The sequence below is a fragment of the Zonotrichia leucophrys genome, chromosome 4 (assembly GCF_028769735.1).
Source record: "Zonotrichia leucophrys gambelii isolate GWCS_2022_RI chromosome 4, RI_Zleu_2.0, whole genome shotgun sequence".
NCBI lineage: Eukaryota > Metazoa > Chordata > Aves > Passeriformes > Passerellidae > Zonotrichia > Zonotrichia leucophrys.
In genome coordinates this window covers 66,623,593-66,645,139 of record NC_088173.1, presented here as the reverse complement: position 1 = coordinate 66,645,139, position 21,547 = coordinate 66,623,593, and the positions used below count along the sequence as shown (strand labels likewise).

Sequence of the window (21,547 nt, the reverse complement as noted above, 5' to 3'; positions counted from 1 at the left end):
AGCTGACAGCCTCCACAGCAGCTGTATATTTAATCCAAACTACTGTTCTTCCTCAAGAAAATCTGTAGAGATTTGTCTCTCCCATTTCCTTCTCTCCAAAAGCCTGGAGCACCCCACAGATATCTAAAGAGGAGTATTTCCACAGTTATAATTCCCCTCCCTGCTCAATTATTAAGCCATATTTCCCCTAGAGGTTTAATTTTAGTTTTCAACAGATTTTTCATGCATTACTAACCTTGCTCCCAAGGAAAAACTGTGTGTGTAAAGCCTTGCAGTTTGAATTTAAGACAACACAATGGTGGCAACAAAGTGAAAAATTACTCTGCTTGCTGCATTCCTTCATGCAAGCTCACTTTCAACAACATCACAGGGTTTATTATGTTTTTCTCCAGTGCACCAACCCAGCTTATCCAGTTTTCAAGCCATTCTCCAAGATTAACAAGCTTCCACCATAATTAAGAACTCAGTTTTCCCAAAACACATTATTCTAGTCTTAAGATGTGTTCTTATCTGTATGTTGTTTGAAATAAAAGAATGGTACTTACTTGCTGCCATTAAACATTTTATTCAAAGCATCTCTGGATATAATATGACCACAGACTAATTTCATAGGTGGATTATTATCTGTTGTTTGCTGACGAAGAATGGGACAGGCAAATATTGAATGATACCAGCACTTTTTACCGAGGTCCACTTCAATCTGTGAAAGAAATGAACATAATTTATCTCAGGAAATTACATTTCTAGATAAAACCCCTTTAGGTCATGGCAGTTACTTAACAGATTTCACAATTCAGCTGTGAAAGCAACAAAATCCATTGTGTGGATGCCTGACAATTTCCCAGCCAAAAATACTTGATTGTGATCTTAAAGTGGTGATTTATGTTGGGGATGGGGAGTAACAACAAAACAGCATATTCTGCCAAGGGACAAGTGCAAATTTTGTTGTAAATCTATGCTCTGGCAGGAAAACTGAGCTGGTGAACCATCAAGCCTTTCTGGAACTCACTGGCTAGAAAATAAAAAGTCATTTATAGATTTCATTTTAGGGGGAAATTAAAATAGAGAAAAACTCTTGGATTGACTATATTCATGTTGAACAGCTTCTTGAAAGGCTCTGCCAACACCTTGCTGTCATGTGAATAATGAAGCACATCACAATCACCAATTTTCAGTACCAACACAGAAGATACTTGTGCAGCACAACTCTTGCCATGAGTTATTTCAAAATTACTTCAAAAAGGGACATGTAACAGAGAAGAACAAGTCTGTGACTTCAGTAATTAACTGAGAACTGCAAAAATCACACCAGAGCTCACCTGGCTCTGAGCAGTCCTCTGTTCAAAGGTTTAACCTTCAACAAAACCTGACAATGTGACCTTTTCATGCTACTTAATCTGTCTTTGTACGAGGAAAATAAGGTTTCCCACCCCCATACTGCATCAGCAGAGGACACTGGAGACCCTTCAGTTTAAAATGCAAGGAGACACACATGGATTATGAACTGATTGGCATCAGACAGGAATCTTTTTCCAAATGCTCCCTGGCTGGACAGCAAGGCAGGAATCTGTCACACTCCCAGCATTACAGAAAACACAGCAGGGACAAAACTCAGCACTCCTTACTCTAGAAATGAATCTCTTCCAGCTGCAGTGCAAGAGGCTAACTCAGTTCATGCCCAGTTTGCACTAAATAAGTTTCCTTTCCAAATCAGGAGCAGGTCACTGGAGAGCTGCACACGCTTGGCAGGAGCTATAAAGGGAAACTGGGGTTTCATAACAACTGAACTTCATTTCAAGTGATCTAAATGAGATGTGCTGGGAGCATAATGCACTGGATCCCAGCTCCTGTGTCCCCAGATGCAGCAGTAATTCTTTCATCTCCTGTCTGCCTGATAAAGAGCCAGTGCAAAGCAAGCCCTGAGCTGAAGCCCAGCTAGGGGAAGTGAATGTGTCTCTGTGGGATCCATTTTCTTTCCAGTTTTACAGAAACATCTCTGGGAAAGTGCAAGGTGAGAGCATCAGTTTCTTTAAGGTCATTTATCAATGACCTTTCCAATCTGAAAGGGGATAACAAGTGAAGGGAGGGGCAACAAACAAAACTGAGAGGCACAAACCTGATGGATAAAAATAATGGAGATAATAACAAAGAAACAACCTTGAGAGGTCATCAAGAAACTGCAACCTGTCACAGACATTTCTTCATAGAAATCCTTTCTTTGGGATTTGTCCATCTTCTGGGAAGCAAAGGGCCCCAGAAGAAGAATGTAAACAAATTGTTATGGGCTGTTGTGAGATGTGGCAGGTGATCCTGTGATTGGCTCATTTTGCATGTTTCCAACTAAGGGCCAATCACAGGAGCAGCTCAGGGGAGATTCCTTTGTTATTCATTCCTTCTATTCTATTCTTGGCATAGCTGCTCTCTGCAAGCTCTCTCTTTATTCTTTTTAGTATAGTTATAATGTATTATATATTATATATCAATAAATCAAGCCTTCTGATCAAGGAACAAGATTCTCGTCCTTCTCACCTCTCGTCTAAAGTCACTGCAATAGCAACCAAACCTGGACTTTGCAACAAATGTAAACCTGAGGGTCTCTGAGGAGAGGGGATCAGTAGAACTAAAAAACTGTAGGAAGAAAGTGCAGGGGAAGGAGACTGAGGAGGAAAAGCTGGAAAAGGGGGCTGGGGGGTCGTGCTGTAATTGAGGATCCATGAGCACGTGTCTGCCTGTGAATGTGGAGTCTGTGCTTTCACTGGTGAATGGCAATCACTCCAGCCAAGGAGCAGGAGGAGATCCTGGCTGTACTTGTGTTTCAGGCACTGCTGTGCCTGGGACAGCCTCTGTGGCTGCCTGGGGGTGTCTGTGAGCCCCAAGCCCCAGAGCTGCTGGAGGTGGTGGCCATGTAAAACATCCTCGAACATGCAGCACAAAAGAAACCTGAAAACAGCATTTGCCATCAGAAATCTGCCCCAGGGGTAGCTCAGCCCCCACTCACCGGGAGTTCATCCTTCTGGTTCCACACCCCTGTGCACTGCCTTTGCTCAATTACTGCCTTGATGTTGATTAGAGCTGGTAATGCTACACAACCTGCTGAAAAACTGCAGAAAAAGGCCATGTTAATATGAGGTGCATGTTAGGAAAGCAACACTTTTCACATTTCTATTTTAAAGGTTAACTGGGAGACGAGGTTGTTGTATTTTTTCATTTACACCTTGTTATACCTGAAGGGAGCTTGGAAGTACAGACAAGCAAGAGTTTTGGGGCAGGTTATCAGTTATCCATGTGTTTTAGGTACTACATTCTGGACAGAAAACAACAGTTAATCCCTACTCTGAGATTCACATGGAATTGATTTCTTCTACCACCCACTTTGATTTTGAGCTGTACAGGAGGAAGACATCACATTAATTACATTAATTGATACAGGAGGTTGCTCTCAGCTATGGTGGAGCATGTGCAGCACAAGAGTTTCCATGTAACCCACACACACAACCCATAATCCTTTAATTATATATAATTATCATGTAAAGAAATGTGTCTTTCCACCCTCCCCTTAAACCAAGAAAAGAAATGCAGAAAAAGCAGGTAGGTAAGGAAAGGCAGGAAAGCAGGGCCTGTGACAAGAACAGCAGTATAAAACTGCCCAAAGGCTGTGTCCCAACAAACAGTTCAGCCTCCTCTGGCATTTACCCACTACCAGAACTTAGCACATTATTTGGAAATATTTCAGTATTTTACAAAAGAAAGTATGACAGAGTTTGCCATGAATTAACAGATGAGTTGATGGATTTAATTCAAATGACAGTACTGGAAACCACCAGCAACAGAAACAGGATTTGACCTTGCTATCAAGCCTGCTCTGCTTGCTTGGCAGATTATTTAAGTATTTGTGCAAGTTTTATTGTCTACATAAGTCATGCCTTTCCTCCATGTGAAACCTGTGGATCTCTTGCCTGTGCTAAAATATATATATATATACACATATAAATACATACATCCATATATATATATACACACACACACATATATATATATGTAAATTCTATCTCTCACCTCCTGGCTGTTTTAACCCTTACACTTTGCTTTTTTATTAATTCAGCCCAGAGTAGAAGTTGTGTTAACCCTGTGAGAAGTCTAACAAATAGCATTTGTGTGAAAACATCTCTGAAGAGCCCTTTCAGAATATAAAAACTCAAGTCAATAGTAAATTCAAATTCCTGTAGTCCTTCAAGACCCCAAACCACAACCTCCATACCACAGGAGTTTTTCTGCTGTGTCCACACTAAGTTAGACCATGAGGTCTGTACAAGGAGAAGCCAATCAGCATCAAGAAAGTGCCCTCTACTCATGTTCAATAAAGCAAAATATTTTACAGCAGGGATTTCACTTCAAGCTTGTTTATTCCTAAAGGATCTGCAGCACTCCAAGGTCACACCAGTTGAGAACAGTTCTGTTTATGACAAAAGCATCAACAGCACCTACACAGTAAATACATTCCAGCACAATCAATTCCACACCAGGAGCAGAGCAGATGTCCCACTCCAAACATCAGGAACAGGGATTTTCCACAGCACCAAAAGTCTCTTGGCCATTTCAGTGCTCTGAAAACTGCATTGCAGCACCAGTGCATGAGCAATGAAAATCTAAGGGAGTGCTGGTTATTTGCATGAAACAAGAGGAAGATGAAAAAAACCATTTAAGCTCTAAATACCTATAAAATACTCCAACTGAAACTTGAAAGATTATTGTAGAAAAATAATGAGTCTGAAGTGCTCCCTTTGTTGTTTCTGTTGTATTTTGTGACTGAGGTACAAACAGGAAAAGCAAAAGGCTTAACAATGTGAGAGCTCTGAACCAAGCACATGAGTCTAACAATAGTGAATGGAAACAGTAAAAAGAAAAAAATAAACCCAAAACAAACAAAAAAAAACCCAAAGCAGTGAAGCTTCTGCTAAGTACCAAATCCAGCCTAGAAAGACACATATCATTTATTTTCTGTTCAAGGTTTTAAATGAAAATGAGAACATCAGGAGAGTGTGCTGGGGGAACTGACATGCAAAGGCTAAATAGCAGCTGATCTGTTTTATCTTCAAAGAAGCTGGAAGGAGATTAGGTTGGGTTTTCTTCATATTTCCAACAGCCTCCTACAGATTTGCATTTTGTCAGATTAGCTACTGAGTTTAAAAGTGCCTCTTTCTTCTTTGCAAAAGAGGCCCAGCAGACAATTTGGAAATTTTAGCAGCTGAAACCACAACATAACTGTTAAGCATTCTTTTTAAGAAGATGACTAGTAATGTGTGGAAAAAAAAGCCAAAAAAACAAACAAAATTATCAAATGCTGATGGAATCATGGCCACATTTTCAGGGCCATGCTTTCATGGCCACATTTTCAGGGCACATTTTTCAGCTGAACAGCAGGGACAGCTGTCACACATTTGTTGTGGGAATAACTGGCTGATGGCCATCCCCATCTTTAGCAGTTATGTCTAAGCTATGGAAGATAAATTCCATCCAGGAATGCTTCCTCTTGAGGTGCAGGGTAAAGTCCAGCACACAGGAACCTCAGGTTTTTAATTTTGCAGACTTGTCAAGACCAGCACACAGGAACCTCTGGTTTTTCATTTTGCAGACTTGTCAATTGTAACTCTACCCTGCATTTAAAGCAGCTAGTCAAAAAGTCATTTCTTTTGTCCTTAACAAAAACCAGGAACCAAACCAGGCAGTAGCTGTCTGAAAAGCAAGAGAAAAGCAGCATACCTAACACTGAGAGGGGATTCCACAGAGAGCCCCAGGAGAGCACAGGCGTCCCTGGTGAAGATGTCACAGATGTCAGCCCACTGGTTGGCATCCAGGAGGTGAACGTAGGGCGAGTTCTCGATGCCCTGCCGCAGGTACACCAGGCTGCCCATCAGAACCTGGATATCTGCCAGGGAGCAGCAACAGCACAGTTTGTGAACAAACAGGAGATGGGCTCTGCAGCTGGAGCATCACATGGAAAACAGGCAGATACACACAAACAATGACAGCCATGACAGCCAGGACAGCTCCACTCCTGCTGCTTTTTGGCTGGGGAGTTGCCAGGCTGTGCTGCCTGGGAGTTTGCTTCTAGCAGGTTTGGTTTTTTGTAAGCTTTCTGACACACACAGTACCCTAAAAAATAGGCTTTGTTGGATTTAGCTTGAGATGGTTCATTTAACTCACATGATCTCCATTTTTCAAAAGTTTAATTTCTCTTTGTATTACCCCACGCAGCAGAAAATAGCAGATGACTATTCCAAGAACATTCCTCTGCATTTTTAGCACTTGACTCTGGCAGCAGGCCTATTCTAGATGTAATCTACATTTTATTTAAAGAGTCAAAAACCTTAAATTTAAGCAAATGTGCAATCATTCAGGTATTATTTCTGAGCCCTCTTAAAAAAGACAAAAGAAGATAATTGTAATTGAAAGGATCTGGGTTATACATGATAAATCCAAAAAGAAGCCTTTAACAAACGGAAAATAATGGAGTAAAACATATTTGGAACACGTTTTACTCCGAGGTGCCATATCCCAATGCTTCAATGTGACCACAAATGTACCTTTCTGATGATTCAGGGCAAAGGGCTGGAAGTTTTTGGCATACTGCAGTGCTTCTCTTTGATTTGCTGTGCCACCCATCAATAAACTGATGAAATACAATCGGTGCAGTTTGAATTCCAAGGAGCTGTTCTGTGCCATCAGCATCTCTCTGTTGGAGACCGCCCACCTGCAGGAAGGAGGAGGCACAATGGGATGTGACACCTGAGCAATTCAATGGGAGCCCACAGCACATGAAATCACTGCAATTATCCATTAGCCACAGCTATTCCAAGGAAAGTGGGACTGTTCCTGAACTTCTGAGAGCCTCCACAGAGCACAGAAAATGGCAAGGCCCTTTACAAGGGATGGAGCCACACAGGGTGCACAAAATGTGGACGGTGTTAATGCTGGTGCTGCTGTAGAGGTTGAGCACTGCAAAATTCAGTGTTCACTGCTTGAAAGACAGGACTAAATTAGGCACAATGTAAGGCAGAAATAGCTCAAGTCTATTGTATTTCAATTAATAGTACTCTGAATCTTAACAATGACTGACAGCTCTTCAGCTGCACGTCAAGAAGTTGGACCAAGAACATTTTCCAACATCCTCATACACCAAACACGTCCAAGGCACTGTGTTTGTGTGTGCAGCTGCTGCCCTGGAGAGGGAACTGCATCTGTGGGACCACATTATCAACATCTCACAGTGGGGGAAGGAAATCAGTTTAAATATTACACTTTACCCTGCTTAAACTTTGCTTTCTGAGTTATTTTCAACTTGGATAATAAAAATATTTCTCATTTTCTGTGTCTCTTTCACCATGACAACACTAATGTTTGGCTCCTAAATAACATGAAAGAATTCTTAAACATACAGAGAGTAAAATGAACTGAAATTTTCAAAGCATTTTATGCAAGTTTTTCTTTATTATTTAGAATTTATCCATCCCTTTCTTGGTTTTTTTTAGTGGTGTTTTTTTTTTCCCTTGATTCCATTTAGCCAGGCCTAAATCAATCCAATCTTTCTCTTAAGAACCTCAAGTTTCAATGTCCTCCAGTACATCTGTTTCTCATTAGTGTTAATTAGTTCTGCTATTTTCACTGTGGGGGCCCTATTAAGCAAAAAGCTTTTCACTTTTTAGCAAGGAAGTGAGGAAGTCTGTGCTCCTTAAAAAAAACCAGGGTATGTGAGGCTTCTTTTCAATCAATAGGAAAATGAGAAAATTAAGCATTCTTACTGTATTGGGAAGGCTTTCAAAGCAAGGCAGCCTCCTGCATTAGGATGTAGCATTAATGAGCAAGGATCCACTTGCAGTTTGTAGTGGTGGAAGTGTCAGGAGCCTGAATTCCCTGGCAAGGCTTTGGAAAGACACAGTGACCTTTCAGTAGGGAACAGTGGAAAATGGAGCCTTTGAACTGAAAACAAGCCCTACTGTCCCCAGCTTCAGGCACTTTCAGATTTTCCTGCAGCTCCACCAGGAAGGAGTGTGTGGGATCTCAGGATCTGAGTCCTGAGGTGCCGAGCCACCGAGACCACCCTTGGGGGGCTCGGGAGTCCTGGAATGTTCCAGAAGTGTCTGGTGGCTGGACTTTGATCCTACACAGGAGACGACACCTGTATGAGGATAGGAGGGTTTCACCGGGGTGAATGGTGAAGGGATTGGTTAATTAGAGGGTGAGACACAGGGTTTAGGATTTCTGTACAGGGGGGTTTAGAGAAGTAAGATGGAGGAATTGGGGCGTGTCCTGTCCTTCTTCTTCTTCTTCTTCTCCTCCATCTTCTTTGGCCATGGTGGCACTTTGGGATTGGTCATTACTGAGAGTGCACCGAGTAATAAGAATAAATGGTATTGGGGAAAAATGATAAATATTGTACACGTAACCATGGGTATAAAGATAGGTGGCTGCCCCGGAGGGCAGACAGTGTGCTCATGGCTGGCTGCTGAGCAGAGCTCTGTCGGGGTGAAAGAAAATCTTTTAGATAAACAATTAATAAACATAAAAACCGAAAGAAGAACTGAAGCCTCTTCTCGTCCTTTGATACGCGGGCTGCCCCAAGGCCACTCCGGGCCTTTCCAGGCCCTTCAAACAGCCGAGATAACCGGACAGAGTGAAGAGCACACTCACCAGCCATGGGTGCTGAGTGGTTTTGGGGTGCTTTCATAAGTTGGGGGTATATTTGTATTTTTATGATCAGTGTGCACAGTTTAAACAGGATATCATGGCAATAAAGTACAATGCCAGCTACAAAAACAAGAGCCTGAGGTTAACAACCATAGACTAATAAGCAGATGAAGGACAAAATCTATTATAAATAAACACTAAGATTAGTCCACAAAGAGATATTAATCTCTATTACATCAAAAGAGCCTCCATCCTCTCCCTGCCAATATTTGCACCCACATGACAGAGTGCTTCATCTTGCTGAGGTCCAGTCTATTTTTCCAAATTAGCTTTTAGGCAGGCTTTCCATTTTTAGGTCTTTGAGTGGCAGCACAAATTTGTATCAGAAGAAAGCAACCCCAGAGGCAAGGCCTGAGGTGCTCAGTCTGGGACATGCTGTTCCTATTTCCAACAGAAAAACAAAAAACCAGCAAGGGAGGTTTAAAACACTCAATCCACAGATTCTCTACAGCTGCCCAAAATTATCAGTAATCACATCACCTGTCTTCCTACCTCTTCTCAAAATGACACCCAGTCATTTTCACTTCTGAGACTCAAATCCATCTGAATTTTTTTTAAGTTTACATTGTGCTTTGCAAACCACGGGTACACAGGATTCCCTTCAGCTCCCACATGGGATTTAGATGTTAAAATGAATTTAACAAAGCCTAAAGATTAAATTAAGTTTAAATCATACCTCAAAGGACCCAGCAAATACCAGGACCTGTGCAACTTGCTGTTTACAGGCAGAAGTGAAGAGAGCATCTCTTTTCCAAATTACAGCCAAATCTTTGAACCTCCCAGTCATTTCACACAGAGGCCCAACCTGGGCTCTGAAGGGCCAGAATACACCCTGACAAATAACTGCATTTCTTTTCCCATCACCAAACCACAGTGAGAAATGTCACTGTTAGTTAATGGCACACAGAGATTACACAGCTCAGAGTGCAGGGCCAGACTAGGCCTCTACAAAAGTCAACTTCCACATCCCACAAGGGAAAACAAAAAAGTTATGGCCAGTCACATTCTATTTAAATCTGAAAGGTCCTATTTTGAACTGCTGAAATTTGTATTAGAAAGAAAACCTGGATAACAAATACTGTTAGGGTCTTTTTTTGAGACACAAATACTAATTTCCATCACCTCAGCAGAGTTTTGAAGTCCTTTTGAAAAGTCATTAATCTGACAATTCCCTTCCCATGGCAGTGACCAGGAGCCACCTGTGTTTGTTTTGTTTCCAGCCCTGAGTGAAGCTGAGCACAGACAGAGCCAGAGAAACTGGTTGGCTTTTAATCCCAGCTTTTCCCAATTTTGCATGGATAAAACCTGCTATACCCCACTTCCTGCTTCAGGAGACTCCAATTAATCATCCTTGTGTGCCATTTTGCCTCAACACCACTGTGAGCAGCCTGACCCTGCAAAGGGCCAGTCTGGGGCTGTTCCAGGCTGAACTTTTATTCACTGGTGCCAATTTTAGCCCAAGGAGCACAGTGGCACTTGCTGTCACATGGAGGCCATTCATTCACACAGCACTGCTTCCTATCCCTCCCCTGAACACCTGTGTCTGCCAGGAAATGAAAGGGAAATACCTTCACAACATCAGCAGCTCTGTAAAATTGGGAAAAGCTGGGATTAAAAGCCAACCAGTTTCTCTGGCTCTGCCTGTGCTCAGCTTCACTCAGGGCTGGAAACAAAACAAACACAGGTGGCTCCAGGTCACTGCCATGGGAAGGGAATTGTCAAATTAATGACTTTTCAAAAGGACTTCAAAACTCTGCTGAGGTGATGGAAATTAGTATTTGTGTCTCAAAAAAAAAAAAAAAAGACCCTAACAGTATTTGTTATCCAGGTTTTCTTTCTAATACAAATTTCAACACTTCAAAATAGGACCTTTCAGATTTAAATAGAATGTGACTGGCCATAACTTTTTTGTTTTCCCCTGTGGGGTGTGGAAGTTGACTTTTGTAGAGGCCTAATCTGGCCCTGCACTCTGAGCTGTGCAATCTCTGTGTGCCATTAACGAACAGTGACATTTCTCACTGTGGTTTGGTGATGGGAAAAGAAATGCAGTTATTTTGCATGGTGTATTCTGGCCCTTCAGAGCCCAGGTTGGGCCTCTGTGTGAAATGACTGGGAGGTTCAAAGATTTGGCTGTAATTTGGGAACCCCCTCAGCCAGAGAGCTCAAACCATGACACTGTGTCACATGCTGATTCCTCCCCACAGCCATGGGTTCTGAATATTTTGAATTTTGAATCAGAAAATTCAGGATATTATGGCAATAAAGTACAATGCCAGCTACAAAAACAAGAGCCTGAGGTTAACAACCATAGACTAATAAGCAGATGAAGGACAAAATCTATTATAAATAAACACTAAGATTAGTCCACAAAGAGAATATTCTGAATATTCTGAATATTCTGAAGGGCCAGAATACACCCTGAAAAATAACTGCATTTCTTTTCCCATCACCAAACCACAGTGAGAAATGTCACTGGAAGTTAATGGGATCTTGCAGGCATACAGAGATTACACAGCTCAGAGTGCAAGGCCAGATTAGGCCTCTACAAAAGTCAACTTCCACATCCCACAAAGGAAAACAAAAAAGTTATGGCCAGTCACATTCTCTTTAAATCTGAAAGGTCTTTTTTGAAGTGTTGAAATTTGTATTAGGAAGAAAACCTGGATAACAAATACTGTTAGGGTCTTTTTTTTTTTTGAGACACAAATACTAATTTCCATCACCTCAGCAGAGTTTTGAAGTGCTTTTGAAAAGTCATTAATTTGACAGCAGCACCACTATAAATAAGGCCCCTCTGTGCCCAGCAGCAGCTTCTGCACTGTCCAGCTGAAACAGAATAAACATTATCCACAGAAATAAGATGGGGAGGGGTAGGGCAACACACAAACTGTGCTGACAATACACCCCATTGTCTGCCCATGCAGCTGGAAAATAAAAATTCCTTCGAGGGACGACCATGCCTTCTCCTTTGTTTGAAAAATATTTAACACATTGCAGAAACTACAGGATACAAGTCAGTAGCAATGAGTAAGGCCTAAAGCACTGCAAACTGGAGCTGAAATGAATTTAGAGATTTCAAGGGAACACTCACAACAGCAAGTTACTGTTCCTCAGGGATTACCCTTCACAGCTCTGCTATTATTTGAACTACAAGATATATGTGGTGTAGCTGACAGTAAATCTTGTTTTAGCTGTAATATCAGTGTTGCTTCCCTTCAATTAGCCAATTGAACAGCAATAAACCACCCCAGCTCTCCACCTGGGTAACTAGATTCAAAGCCCAACTATTTAGGTCAAACTTTGCATGACCCAGAGGCATTACCCAGGATTTAGTCAATGAACACCAGGGTTTGGATATCAGAGTGTCCCTGCACTCAGTTTAGATGCCAGCAAATGCTCAGTTAACACACCTATGTTGGCTCATGTAAAAGGGAACAGAAAATGTTCTTATGAAAATGTGCTTAACTGAATAATGCAAAAGAAATCTATCTCAAGTATAAGATCTATGCTCTGGAATGAAAGACAAATTCTGAATTTATTTTGGTTTCACTGTTTTTATTTCTAAAAGCTCACTTTAAAGTCGGTTAGGTTGTTTTGTTTGGTTGGTTGGGTTTTGTGTTTTGATTTTTTTTTCTTACTTTTGAGAGCAACCTAAGTTTAGAAAAGTTTAAAAAAAACAGGATGAGGGGGTTTCAGAGGGTTTCTTATTGTTTTTTCAGGAGGAATCTCATTAAGAACACCCCAGGCTCTTCCCACCCTCTGGCCCCTTGTCTGGAATGGGAGGGTGACTGAAGGACAAGAGAACTTTGTTCTGCTCACCCCAAAGGCTTCATGGTACCCAAAACCTTTAATAAGTCCTGGTATCCTTCACAATGGGACCCCTTAAAATAAGGTTACTAATGATCCAACAGAAAGTCAAGCACCATCACTGGCCAACAACTTTTCCTCCAAGTGATGTTTCTTCCTTAAAGCAGCACCACAAGTGATTCAAGTGAATCCTCAATCTAAGCAAGAGACCCTCAGTTCATCACTTCCCATGGGGAGTGACACAGAGGGGATGGAAAAGGAAAGATCCACTCAGTAAATTCACTCACTACCCCTCTCAAAGGACAAGCAGGGACACATCAGAATATGCTAAAGAGAGGATTGCAAGTGAAAAACTAAAGAACTGTTAAGAGCATTCCTTAAAAAACATGAGGAAAATAAATGAGTGGACTCACTCTAGTGCAGGTCTCAAAACTCTAACTTTTAATGCCTCCAATATTCGATTTAACTCCACAAATGGTTCTTTTTGACTTTGATCTACTGACAGACCAGATTCCTGAAAAGAAAAAACAAAAGGGCACTTTTTAGTTAAAGCATAAAAAACAATGAGTTGGCTGACAGTTTAAATATTCATCTGAAACATTCAAATGAGGAAGCTCAGACAAAGCTTCATTTTCCTCAGTGGCCAACCTTCAACAGCCACACTTGTTACCTGACAGAGCTCCTCAGCCACATCCAGCATGCCCTGCCTGAAGAAGTGCTCCACCATCACCTCATTGAGGATCCTCTGGCTGTCAGCCTGCCAGCAGCCATCTATCCCCACGCTGCTGATGTCCGAGTCAAAATTCTGAAAGGCACAAATTCACAGTTCATAGGCAGCAACAAACCTGCCCACAGCATTTCTCTTTAATCATGCAGGACACCTGTGGCTCCACCCTGATGCCTTCTGCCTGTTACTCACTCGGCCCTCAATTATCTCCAAAGTGAAATAAATACATGGCAGCTTCCTTCATTACCTCCTGTGTAGGAAGAAGAAGAAATCTTTTAGCTTGCTCCTTTTCAAGTCTGAATATTATTCACTACAAGGAATTACAGCAACAAATTACAAGTTTAACTAGAAAGTTAGAAATCGAGTTAGTTAATAAAGGGGTTTGCAGTCCATGTGGATTTCTGAAGGAAGTATCTGTAGAAATGGCTCTTTCCATATATGAAACCTGAAAATGTTTAGAGAACAGAACACAAAATCACCTACATTAGAATCAAGACAGAGTCATCAATGCATCTCTGTCAATTCAGCACACCAAGCTGCAAGTAATGCTTTAACTTAAGGATTTTTACATATCTGGGAACTAAGCAATGCTGAAAAAGCAAAAAAGTCACTTCTCCCCACATCCAAACAACGAAATCCAAATCTCTGATGACCCCAACACCCCAACAACAGGATGAGCTTTGAAGATCCAAGAGATATTTTTTAGAACTAACCCAGCTGATCCCAGAGCCATGTATTTTTAGGCCAGTGGCCTAGGGACATATTCCAGGAATAACTGAAGACATTGTCACGCTGGCTCCTTGGTAGCACTTGGCACTGCTTGGCACTTTGCCTCTTGGCAGCAGGAGAGCAACATTTATTCTAATCCAAGATACAAACCAGGATTTTTAACTGCTAACATGTTTTATGATCAGGGCAAGCAGGTTAATTTTAATAAAAATCCTCACCCACTGCTTAAAAGAAGCCTCTTGCAAAATAAAGAGTCTAGAAGGCAGTGCATTGCCTGCTGCCTGCTCTGGTGACCACAGCTCTGTCCCAAGAAGGAGCTTCAGAGGATGTGAGGATCCACAGCCCTGCACAATGGGAACAGCAGCCTCTCACAAACACAGGTTTCTGTCACAGCAGGCAGGGCAGGTAACACCCAGCTGGTACCAGCTACCTTCCCATGCACAGCTCAGCTTCACACTGCACCTTCCTGGTACTTGTCGGATCTCAGGATCTCAGTCCTGAGGTGCTGAGCCACCGAGACCACCCTTGGGGGGCTCGGGAGTCCTGGAATGTTCCAGAAGTGTCTGGTGGCTGGACTTTAACCCTACACAGGAGACGACACCTGTATGAGGATAGGAGGGTTTCACCGGGGTGAATGGTGAAGGGATTGGTTAATTAGAGGGTGAGACACAGGGTTTAGGATTTCTGTACAGGGGGGTTTAGAGAAGTAAGATGGAGGAATTGGGGCGTGTCCTGTCCTTCTTCTTCTTCTTCTTCTCCTCCATCTTCTTTGGTGATGGTGGCACTTTTGGATTGGTTATTACTGAAAGTGCACCAGGTAATAAGAATAAAAGGGATTGGGGAAAAATGATAAATATTGTACACATAACCATGGGTATAAAGATAGGTGGCTGTACAGAGGGCAGCACAGCGTGCTCATGGCTGGCTGCTGAGCAGAGCTCTGTCGGGCTGAAAGAAAATCTTTTAGATAAACAATTAATAAACATAAAAACCGAAAGAAGAACTGAAGCCTCTTCTCGTCCTTTGATACGCGGGCTGCCCCAAGGCCACTCCGGGCCTTTCCAGGCCCCTCAAACAGCCGAGAAAACCCGACAGGTACTCACCACTTCCTAATTTCCTTCATCAGCACCTCTACATCCCCTCTGATGCTGCTCTGTGTCACCATGAACAAGGGACAGCCTTTGCATCCCTGCCCACACAGCTCCAAAGGCACTGCTTCCTTCAGGGCTCTCAGTGAAACATTAACCTCAGCCTGGCAAACTGACTTTTCCACCTTTCTGAGATGGTGGAGTGAGGTGAGCATTTAAATTATTGCCATTGATTCATGGCACACATTAATAACATTCTCACTTGGGTGTCTTAACCTGTAACTCCTTGTCATGCTGTTCACCTCTAAGCTGTATCTTGAAAAACTTAACACCTTGCAGACTGAGTAATGCTGTTCTTATTTGTGCCAATCAGTCAAATCCTCAAAGGTTCCCCAGCTTTGCTGACTCTGCTCTCAGTGTCCAACCACCACCAGCAGGTAACACAAATAAATCCACTAACAAAGCACTGAAGGATATCAGACAGAGTTCAGAATGCACAAGCTTGCATTTGTTACCTCATTTCCAGGGTGGAGATCATCTTTAATCTAAAAATAATTGACCAGAAGTTATTCTTCATGCAATTCCAAGTCCTAGCAATGACAAAATCCCCTAAGCAGAAACTGGACAGTTCTGGGCAGTTACCAACCAGTGAAGCTGCACCTCTGCCTCAAACATGATCACATCATTCTCACTGCTCAGAGGCAGAGATGATGAACTAATTACCTCAAAATGCTCATTTTCTTTTGAAACAGCAACCCCACCATTAGATCTTTGCAAGCCACATAAAGTTATCAAGTCCCATCATTAACCTGAGGACCTCAGTCATTCTCTGACCAACTCAGTCTTGGTCAGGTTCTCATTCCAATAATCTTTTTTTTTCATTTGTTTTAAACAATTCTGAGGTATTAAATGTGGCATTCTACAGCTCTGCCTCCTCTGGGTCCCGAGGAGCTTTAGGAACTGATTGCACAGATCACAGTGAGTGACTGCCACATGTCAGAAAAAATTATCACTTGCCTTTGGCTTCTATATTTCACAACTGTCAGGCATGAAGGATCTGCTGGTGACTGCAACCCTGGGTTTTGTTTTGTAAATGCTAACAGTATGCTAACTGACAGCACGTGGGGTGTAATAAGATTTCAACAGTTCAAAGCATTTCTGCAAGTTAAAAACTCCAGAAAGCTTAAAACCCAAAAAACACAAAGTAACCCATGTGTCAGTTAGTATTCCTGAGGAACACATCTTTTTTTAAAAGCTTAATTTGCAAGCCTGGGGCCAAACTGTACAGAATTATGTGCTAAATCCACTAATGATACAATGTACAGCACATTACCAGTAAGTGCTAGAATGTGATGACTTCAGGATGCTCACAAATACAAGCTGGACCTTTTCAGCCAACACACAACCCTCCATGTTACTCAGAACAACAGGATATGAGGGAGGATGATGATTAAGGAGTTTGATTCCTCAGTTATTTATTGAAGATTACTTTGTGCATTCCTCCCTTCTGAATTCTTACCCAAAATACAAATAAAAATTTGTTTATCTTCTCTGTTCAATCTGTTTACACATAATAGAAAGTTCAACTTGCAAAGACTGTATTGATGTAGCCCCATTTTTCACAGCACCACAATCAAATGATGTTCAGTGAAGGTTTTTAGTGTGCTCCTACACAAGTTTTTACATGAAATGAACATTAACTTAGGCAAAAGGCTGCTGTCCCAAAACAAAGACTGGATTAAAATGTTTGCCTTATTACAGATATAAAATTCAGGGGGGAAATGGAAGGAACTACCCTTTACTCCACTTACTCCCCTAAATGAAGGCATTTAACCACTACTCAGAGTGCTCCTAGAGGGAAAACATTTACCAGCCTATCAAACTTGCTTGGAGATGAATTCAAACCGTTCCAAAGTGCCTGATTTACAGGGACACTGATGAATGAGCCACCTGATAACAACTGGCTGAACAACAGTGACCTGATGAGTTCTGGAAGCAGAGCAATTGCCAGCACAGTACAGAAAAACCTGGATGCAAACATTTCCTTTCAAAGGAGGAAATGCTCTTTGGAAGACAGGGTAAGCTTTCATGGATCAGAAGCATGCAATCCACACAGGACTGCCCTGAAAAGAGGTTCAGCTTATTGGATCAACTTTCCAAACAACACACAAAGCTCTGGTGTTGTAATCTTTGCTACAGTGTTGTTCTTGTTTTTTTGTTGGGGTTTTTCTCTATTCTCTGCAGTATACTCTTTTTTTTCTTTTCAGGGGTTCTTCTTGGGCTCTTTTCTATTTTCTGTAGCACAGTTTTTTCTTTTTTTTCAGGGGCTCTTCTTGGGCTCTCAACTCACTCTTATTTATTTCAGTTACTTTCACGAGTTACAGCTGCTGCTCAACTGAGGACTCTGCAGTTGCAGCTCGTTTGGAGCAACTCAGACCCACACAGGTCTCACAATACAACATATATTCAGGCCCCCACACTCTGGCATTTCAGAATTTAATGTATTTGATGCCAAACTTGAACTTCATTTTGCTCTAAGGGTATCTGTTCTCAGAGGGAACTCTGCAGGCCCAGCCAAGTTCACAACAACTCCAGTAACTTAAAAACTGACCAGACCAAACTTTTTATGTATAACCCTGTCCCATATGGGGAAAAAAAAGAAATGTAACCTGAAATTGCCAACGGCAGACAATAGTGCCAATGGCAGCAAGTTCTTTCACAATCCAAGCTTGCTAAATAGGAAGTCTATTGACTCTGCATGCAAGAGCAGCTGCCATGTGGCTGTGTCACACAGTGAGCAGCAGGATTAGCACATTTCATTTCCCAACCCCAAACCAGCCCAGGCAGCTGGGCCTGAGCATGCCAGGCCATGAGCACTGGTTTGGAGATGTAAATCTGGCTGTAAAATAAGTGAGGATTTACATGTGACACAAACAGAACTCCACTCTCATGAATCAAGGCAAGGGCTGTGCTCCCTTAAACTCTCAGGAGTGTTTTGGTTTGGAAGCAGCAGGGTTTTGACCAGAATGTGCTGAGAATCAATTCACTACATCAATTACACTTAATTACCACTACTGCTTTAAGCTTAAGCACATTATGGTGAAGGGATGGGGCAGCAATTCCAGTTTGGGACTCTGGGGCCAACAAGGACTTTGCTGGCAGGTTCCAAGTGTGGCTTCCAGCAGCTCAGGGAAATTGCATTAGGTACATATGGAAGATTTGCTTCCATTGTTACAGTCAGGGAAATGCTGAATTTCACCTGGATTTAAACATTACACACATTCATCTGACAAAAAGGCCCAGACCTTGGGGTATAATTTAAAGTAGGCCCTTTAAGATACTAACATATTTGGCAAAATTAAAAAAAATATTTTCATTTATATTGATATTTATATTTTATATATAATTTATATTTTTATATCTTTATATGGTTATGTTTATTCCTAGCAGCACAGGGAAAGTGCATTAGGTACATATGGTAGATTTGCTTCCATTGTTACAGTTCAGGGAAATGCTGAATTTCACCTGGATTTAAACATTACACACATTCATCTGACAAAAAGGCCCAGACTTTCAGGTATATTTTAAAGTAGGCCCTTTAAGATACTACCATATTTGGGAAAATCAAAAATATTTCTTTAATATTTATATTTATTTTATATTTATATAATTTATTTATTTATATCTTTATATTATTATGTTTATATTTATATTTACTTTATGTCCAGCAGCACAGGGAAATTGCATTAGGTACATATGGTAAAATTTGCTCCAAATGTTACAGTCAGGGAAATGCTGAATTTCACCTGGATTTAAACATTACACACATTCACCTGACAAAAAGGCCCAGACCTTGGGGTATAATTTAAAGTAGGCCCTTTAAGATACTACCATATTTGGGAAAATCAAAAATATTTCTTTAATATTTATATTTATTCTATATTTATATAATTTATATATTTATATGGTTATGTTTATATTTATATTTTATGTCCAGCAGCACAGGGAAAGTGCATTAGGTACATATGGAAGATTTGCTCCAAATGTTACAGTTCAGGGAAATGCTGAATTTCACCTGGATTTAAACATTACCCACATTCATCTGACAAAAAGACCCAGACTTTAAGGTATAATTTAAAGTAGGCCCTTTAAGATACTACCATATTTGGGAAAATAAAAAAAAAAAATTCTTATTCTTTTATACTTATATTGATATTTATATTTTATAGATAATTTATATTTTATATCTTTATATGATTATATTTATATTACTTTATATCTAGCAGCACAGGGAAATTGCATTAGGTACATATGAAGCTTTGCTCAAATTTACAGTTCAGGGAAATGCTGAATTTCACTGGATTTAAACATTACACTATTCATTGCAAAAGGCCAGACCTTGATATAATTAAAGTAGCCCTTTAAGATACTACCATATTGGAAAAATCAAAATATTTCTTTATATTTATATAATTTATTTATTTATATCTTTATATTATTATGTTTATATTTATATTTACTTTATGTCCAGCAGCACAGGGAAATTGCATTAGGTACATATGGTAGATTTGCTTCCATTGTTACAGTTCAGGGAAATGCTGGATTTCACCTGGATTTAAACATTACACACATTCATCTGACAAAAAGGCCCAGACTTTAAGGTATATTTTAAAGTAGGCCCTTTAAGATACTAGAGTTGGGGAAAACCAAAAAAATTCCACCAAGCACATATTTAAGGAGCAATCCTAACCTGTGCTCTGAACTTCCCAGAACATCATCCTTTGTTATAAACAGAACTGGGGACTGGTGCAGCTCCCACTGCTTTTCATATTTTAATGGAAACACCCCAGACAAAAAGTGAGACTGAAAATGCAGAGGAACAAGCACACTGCACAGAGCCAGCTGAGCTCATTCTGAGACCTCACTGGAAAAGCCCTTCTGACACTCAACAGGAACAGAGCAGATTCATGAGATCCTTTCTACTATTTTACCATCAACATATTTGAAATTTTACAAAATGCTTTTATTCACATCTCTTATTTTTTAAATAAAAACACTACATAAACTTAGAGCAGCAGAACAGAACACTGGAAAAACTATTCCCATGACAACTGAAGCAGTAATTTGGAGATTAGACTCAAGCCTAAGCTTCATTATGCTTGTAAGCATTTTCTTTGGCTTATAAGAAATTCCCTCACCAATTTCCACTGAACACTGACACCCCCTCCACACAACCTGGGGCTGTTCTACCTCAGAGGATTGGAATGAAAGTATGGCTAAAGCTGGAGGTGTATTTGTACACAGTCCACCTGCTAAGGCTGAACTGGAAAGTTTAAAAACTTAGGACAAGATTACATAGATTTATTTCAGGCTTCAAGCTGGTAATAAGGATGGAATTTTACTCTAGTTAATTGGTTTAGATACTGCAGCAAGGATTTGAGACAGATGAATCCTTAAGCTTTGGATAACAGTGACGTGTGGATTAAAGCTTTTAGTACAAAGTTTGAACTCTCCAGGATGGTCAGTCAGACATAAACAAAAAACACAACTTTCATGGACATTCTGCCTAATAATGCAGCATTATGTCCTTTGTTTCCTCATCTCATTATTGTTAAATTGTGCTTTAGCAGATTATCATTACTACCAAAGTTGAAATGAGATTCCCAAAGGATAAATCAGTGCTGAACAAATGTTTAGACCCTGTCAGAGACACAATCTGATGTGAAGCTACCACAAAATGTGCAAAACTGCAAGTATCAGACTCCCTGTACACAGAACTAATAATTTATATATTATATAATATATATTCTATATAATATATAATAAAAGTAATTTCTATATTACTTTTATATAAGAGAAGAGGGAGAAAAAAGCATGGCCTGAAAGTATACATTTCAATATAATTCCAAAGAATTGTGAATATTTACCTACAAAACCAGGTACAATAATATTCACATCCCAGTTATTGCTGAACCTGGAATTCAGATGTGTCACATGTAAAGCACCAAAGATTTGCTGCCCTATCTTATTTAGACACAGAGACTGAAATGCTGAATCTCCTTTATTGCTCATTAACAGCACTGCTATAAAATTAAGCTCCCAAAACCAGTAACACCCCTGTAAGAGGTACAAAATGCCTTTCTTAAAAAATTCTCTGGTCTTACAGGATCACAGAAGGTTTTAGGTTGGACCTTAAAGATATCTTGTGCAACCCCATTGGACCAGACTGCTCAAAGGTGCTTTGAACACTTCCAGGGATGGGGCAGCCACAGCAAAATGGCACTTTGGAGTTACCTGCTGCTGACAATCAGCTAGAAATACATATACACACATATATAAAAACTAACAGTATTTCTTACTGAGACACACATTGAAGAAAACATTTTGCTAAATTGATATAACACAAAATATTTCTACATGCTGTAGGATCTATAGGGTCTGTTCTGTGAGA

At 40.6% G+C, this 21,547-nt stretch overlaps 1 protein-coding gene across 1 annotated transcript in view; it reads right to left on the bottom strand.

Annotated features, from left to right (window-relative positions):
• Window positions 1–21,547, bottom strand: part of RMND5A (required for meiotic nuclear division 5 homolog A) — a 29,290-nt gene that overhangs the window by 2,637 nt on the left and 5,106 nt on the right. Inside the window, exons 3-8 of the mRNA XM_064711984.1 lie at window positions 13,223–13,357; window positions 12,966–13,066; window positions 6,585–6,751; window positions 5,761–5,926; window positions 2,999–3,101; window positions 546–700 (exon numbers count right to left, since the gene is read on the bottom strand). Coding sequence (XP_064568054.1) covers window positions 546–700; window positions 2,999–3,101; window positions 5,761–5,926; window positions 6,585–6,751; window positions 12,966–13,066; window positions 13,223–13,357 — 827 coding nt within the window. The remainder of the gene's footprint in view (window positions 1–545; window positions 701–2,998; window positions 3,102–5,760; window positions 5,927–6,584; window positions 6,752–12,965; window positions 13,067–13,222; window positions 13,358–21,547) is intronic.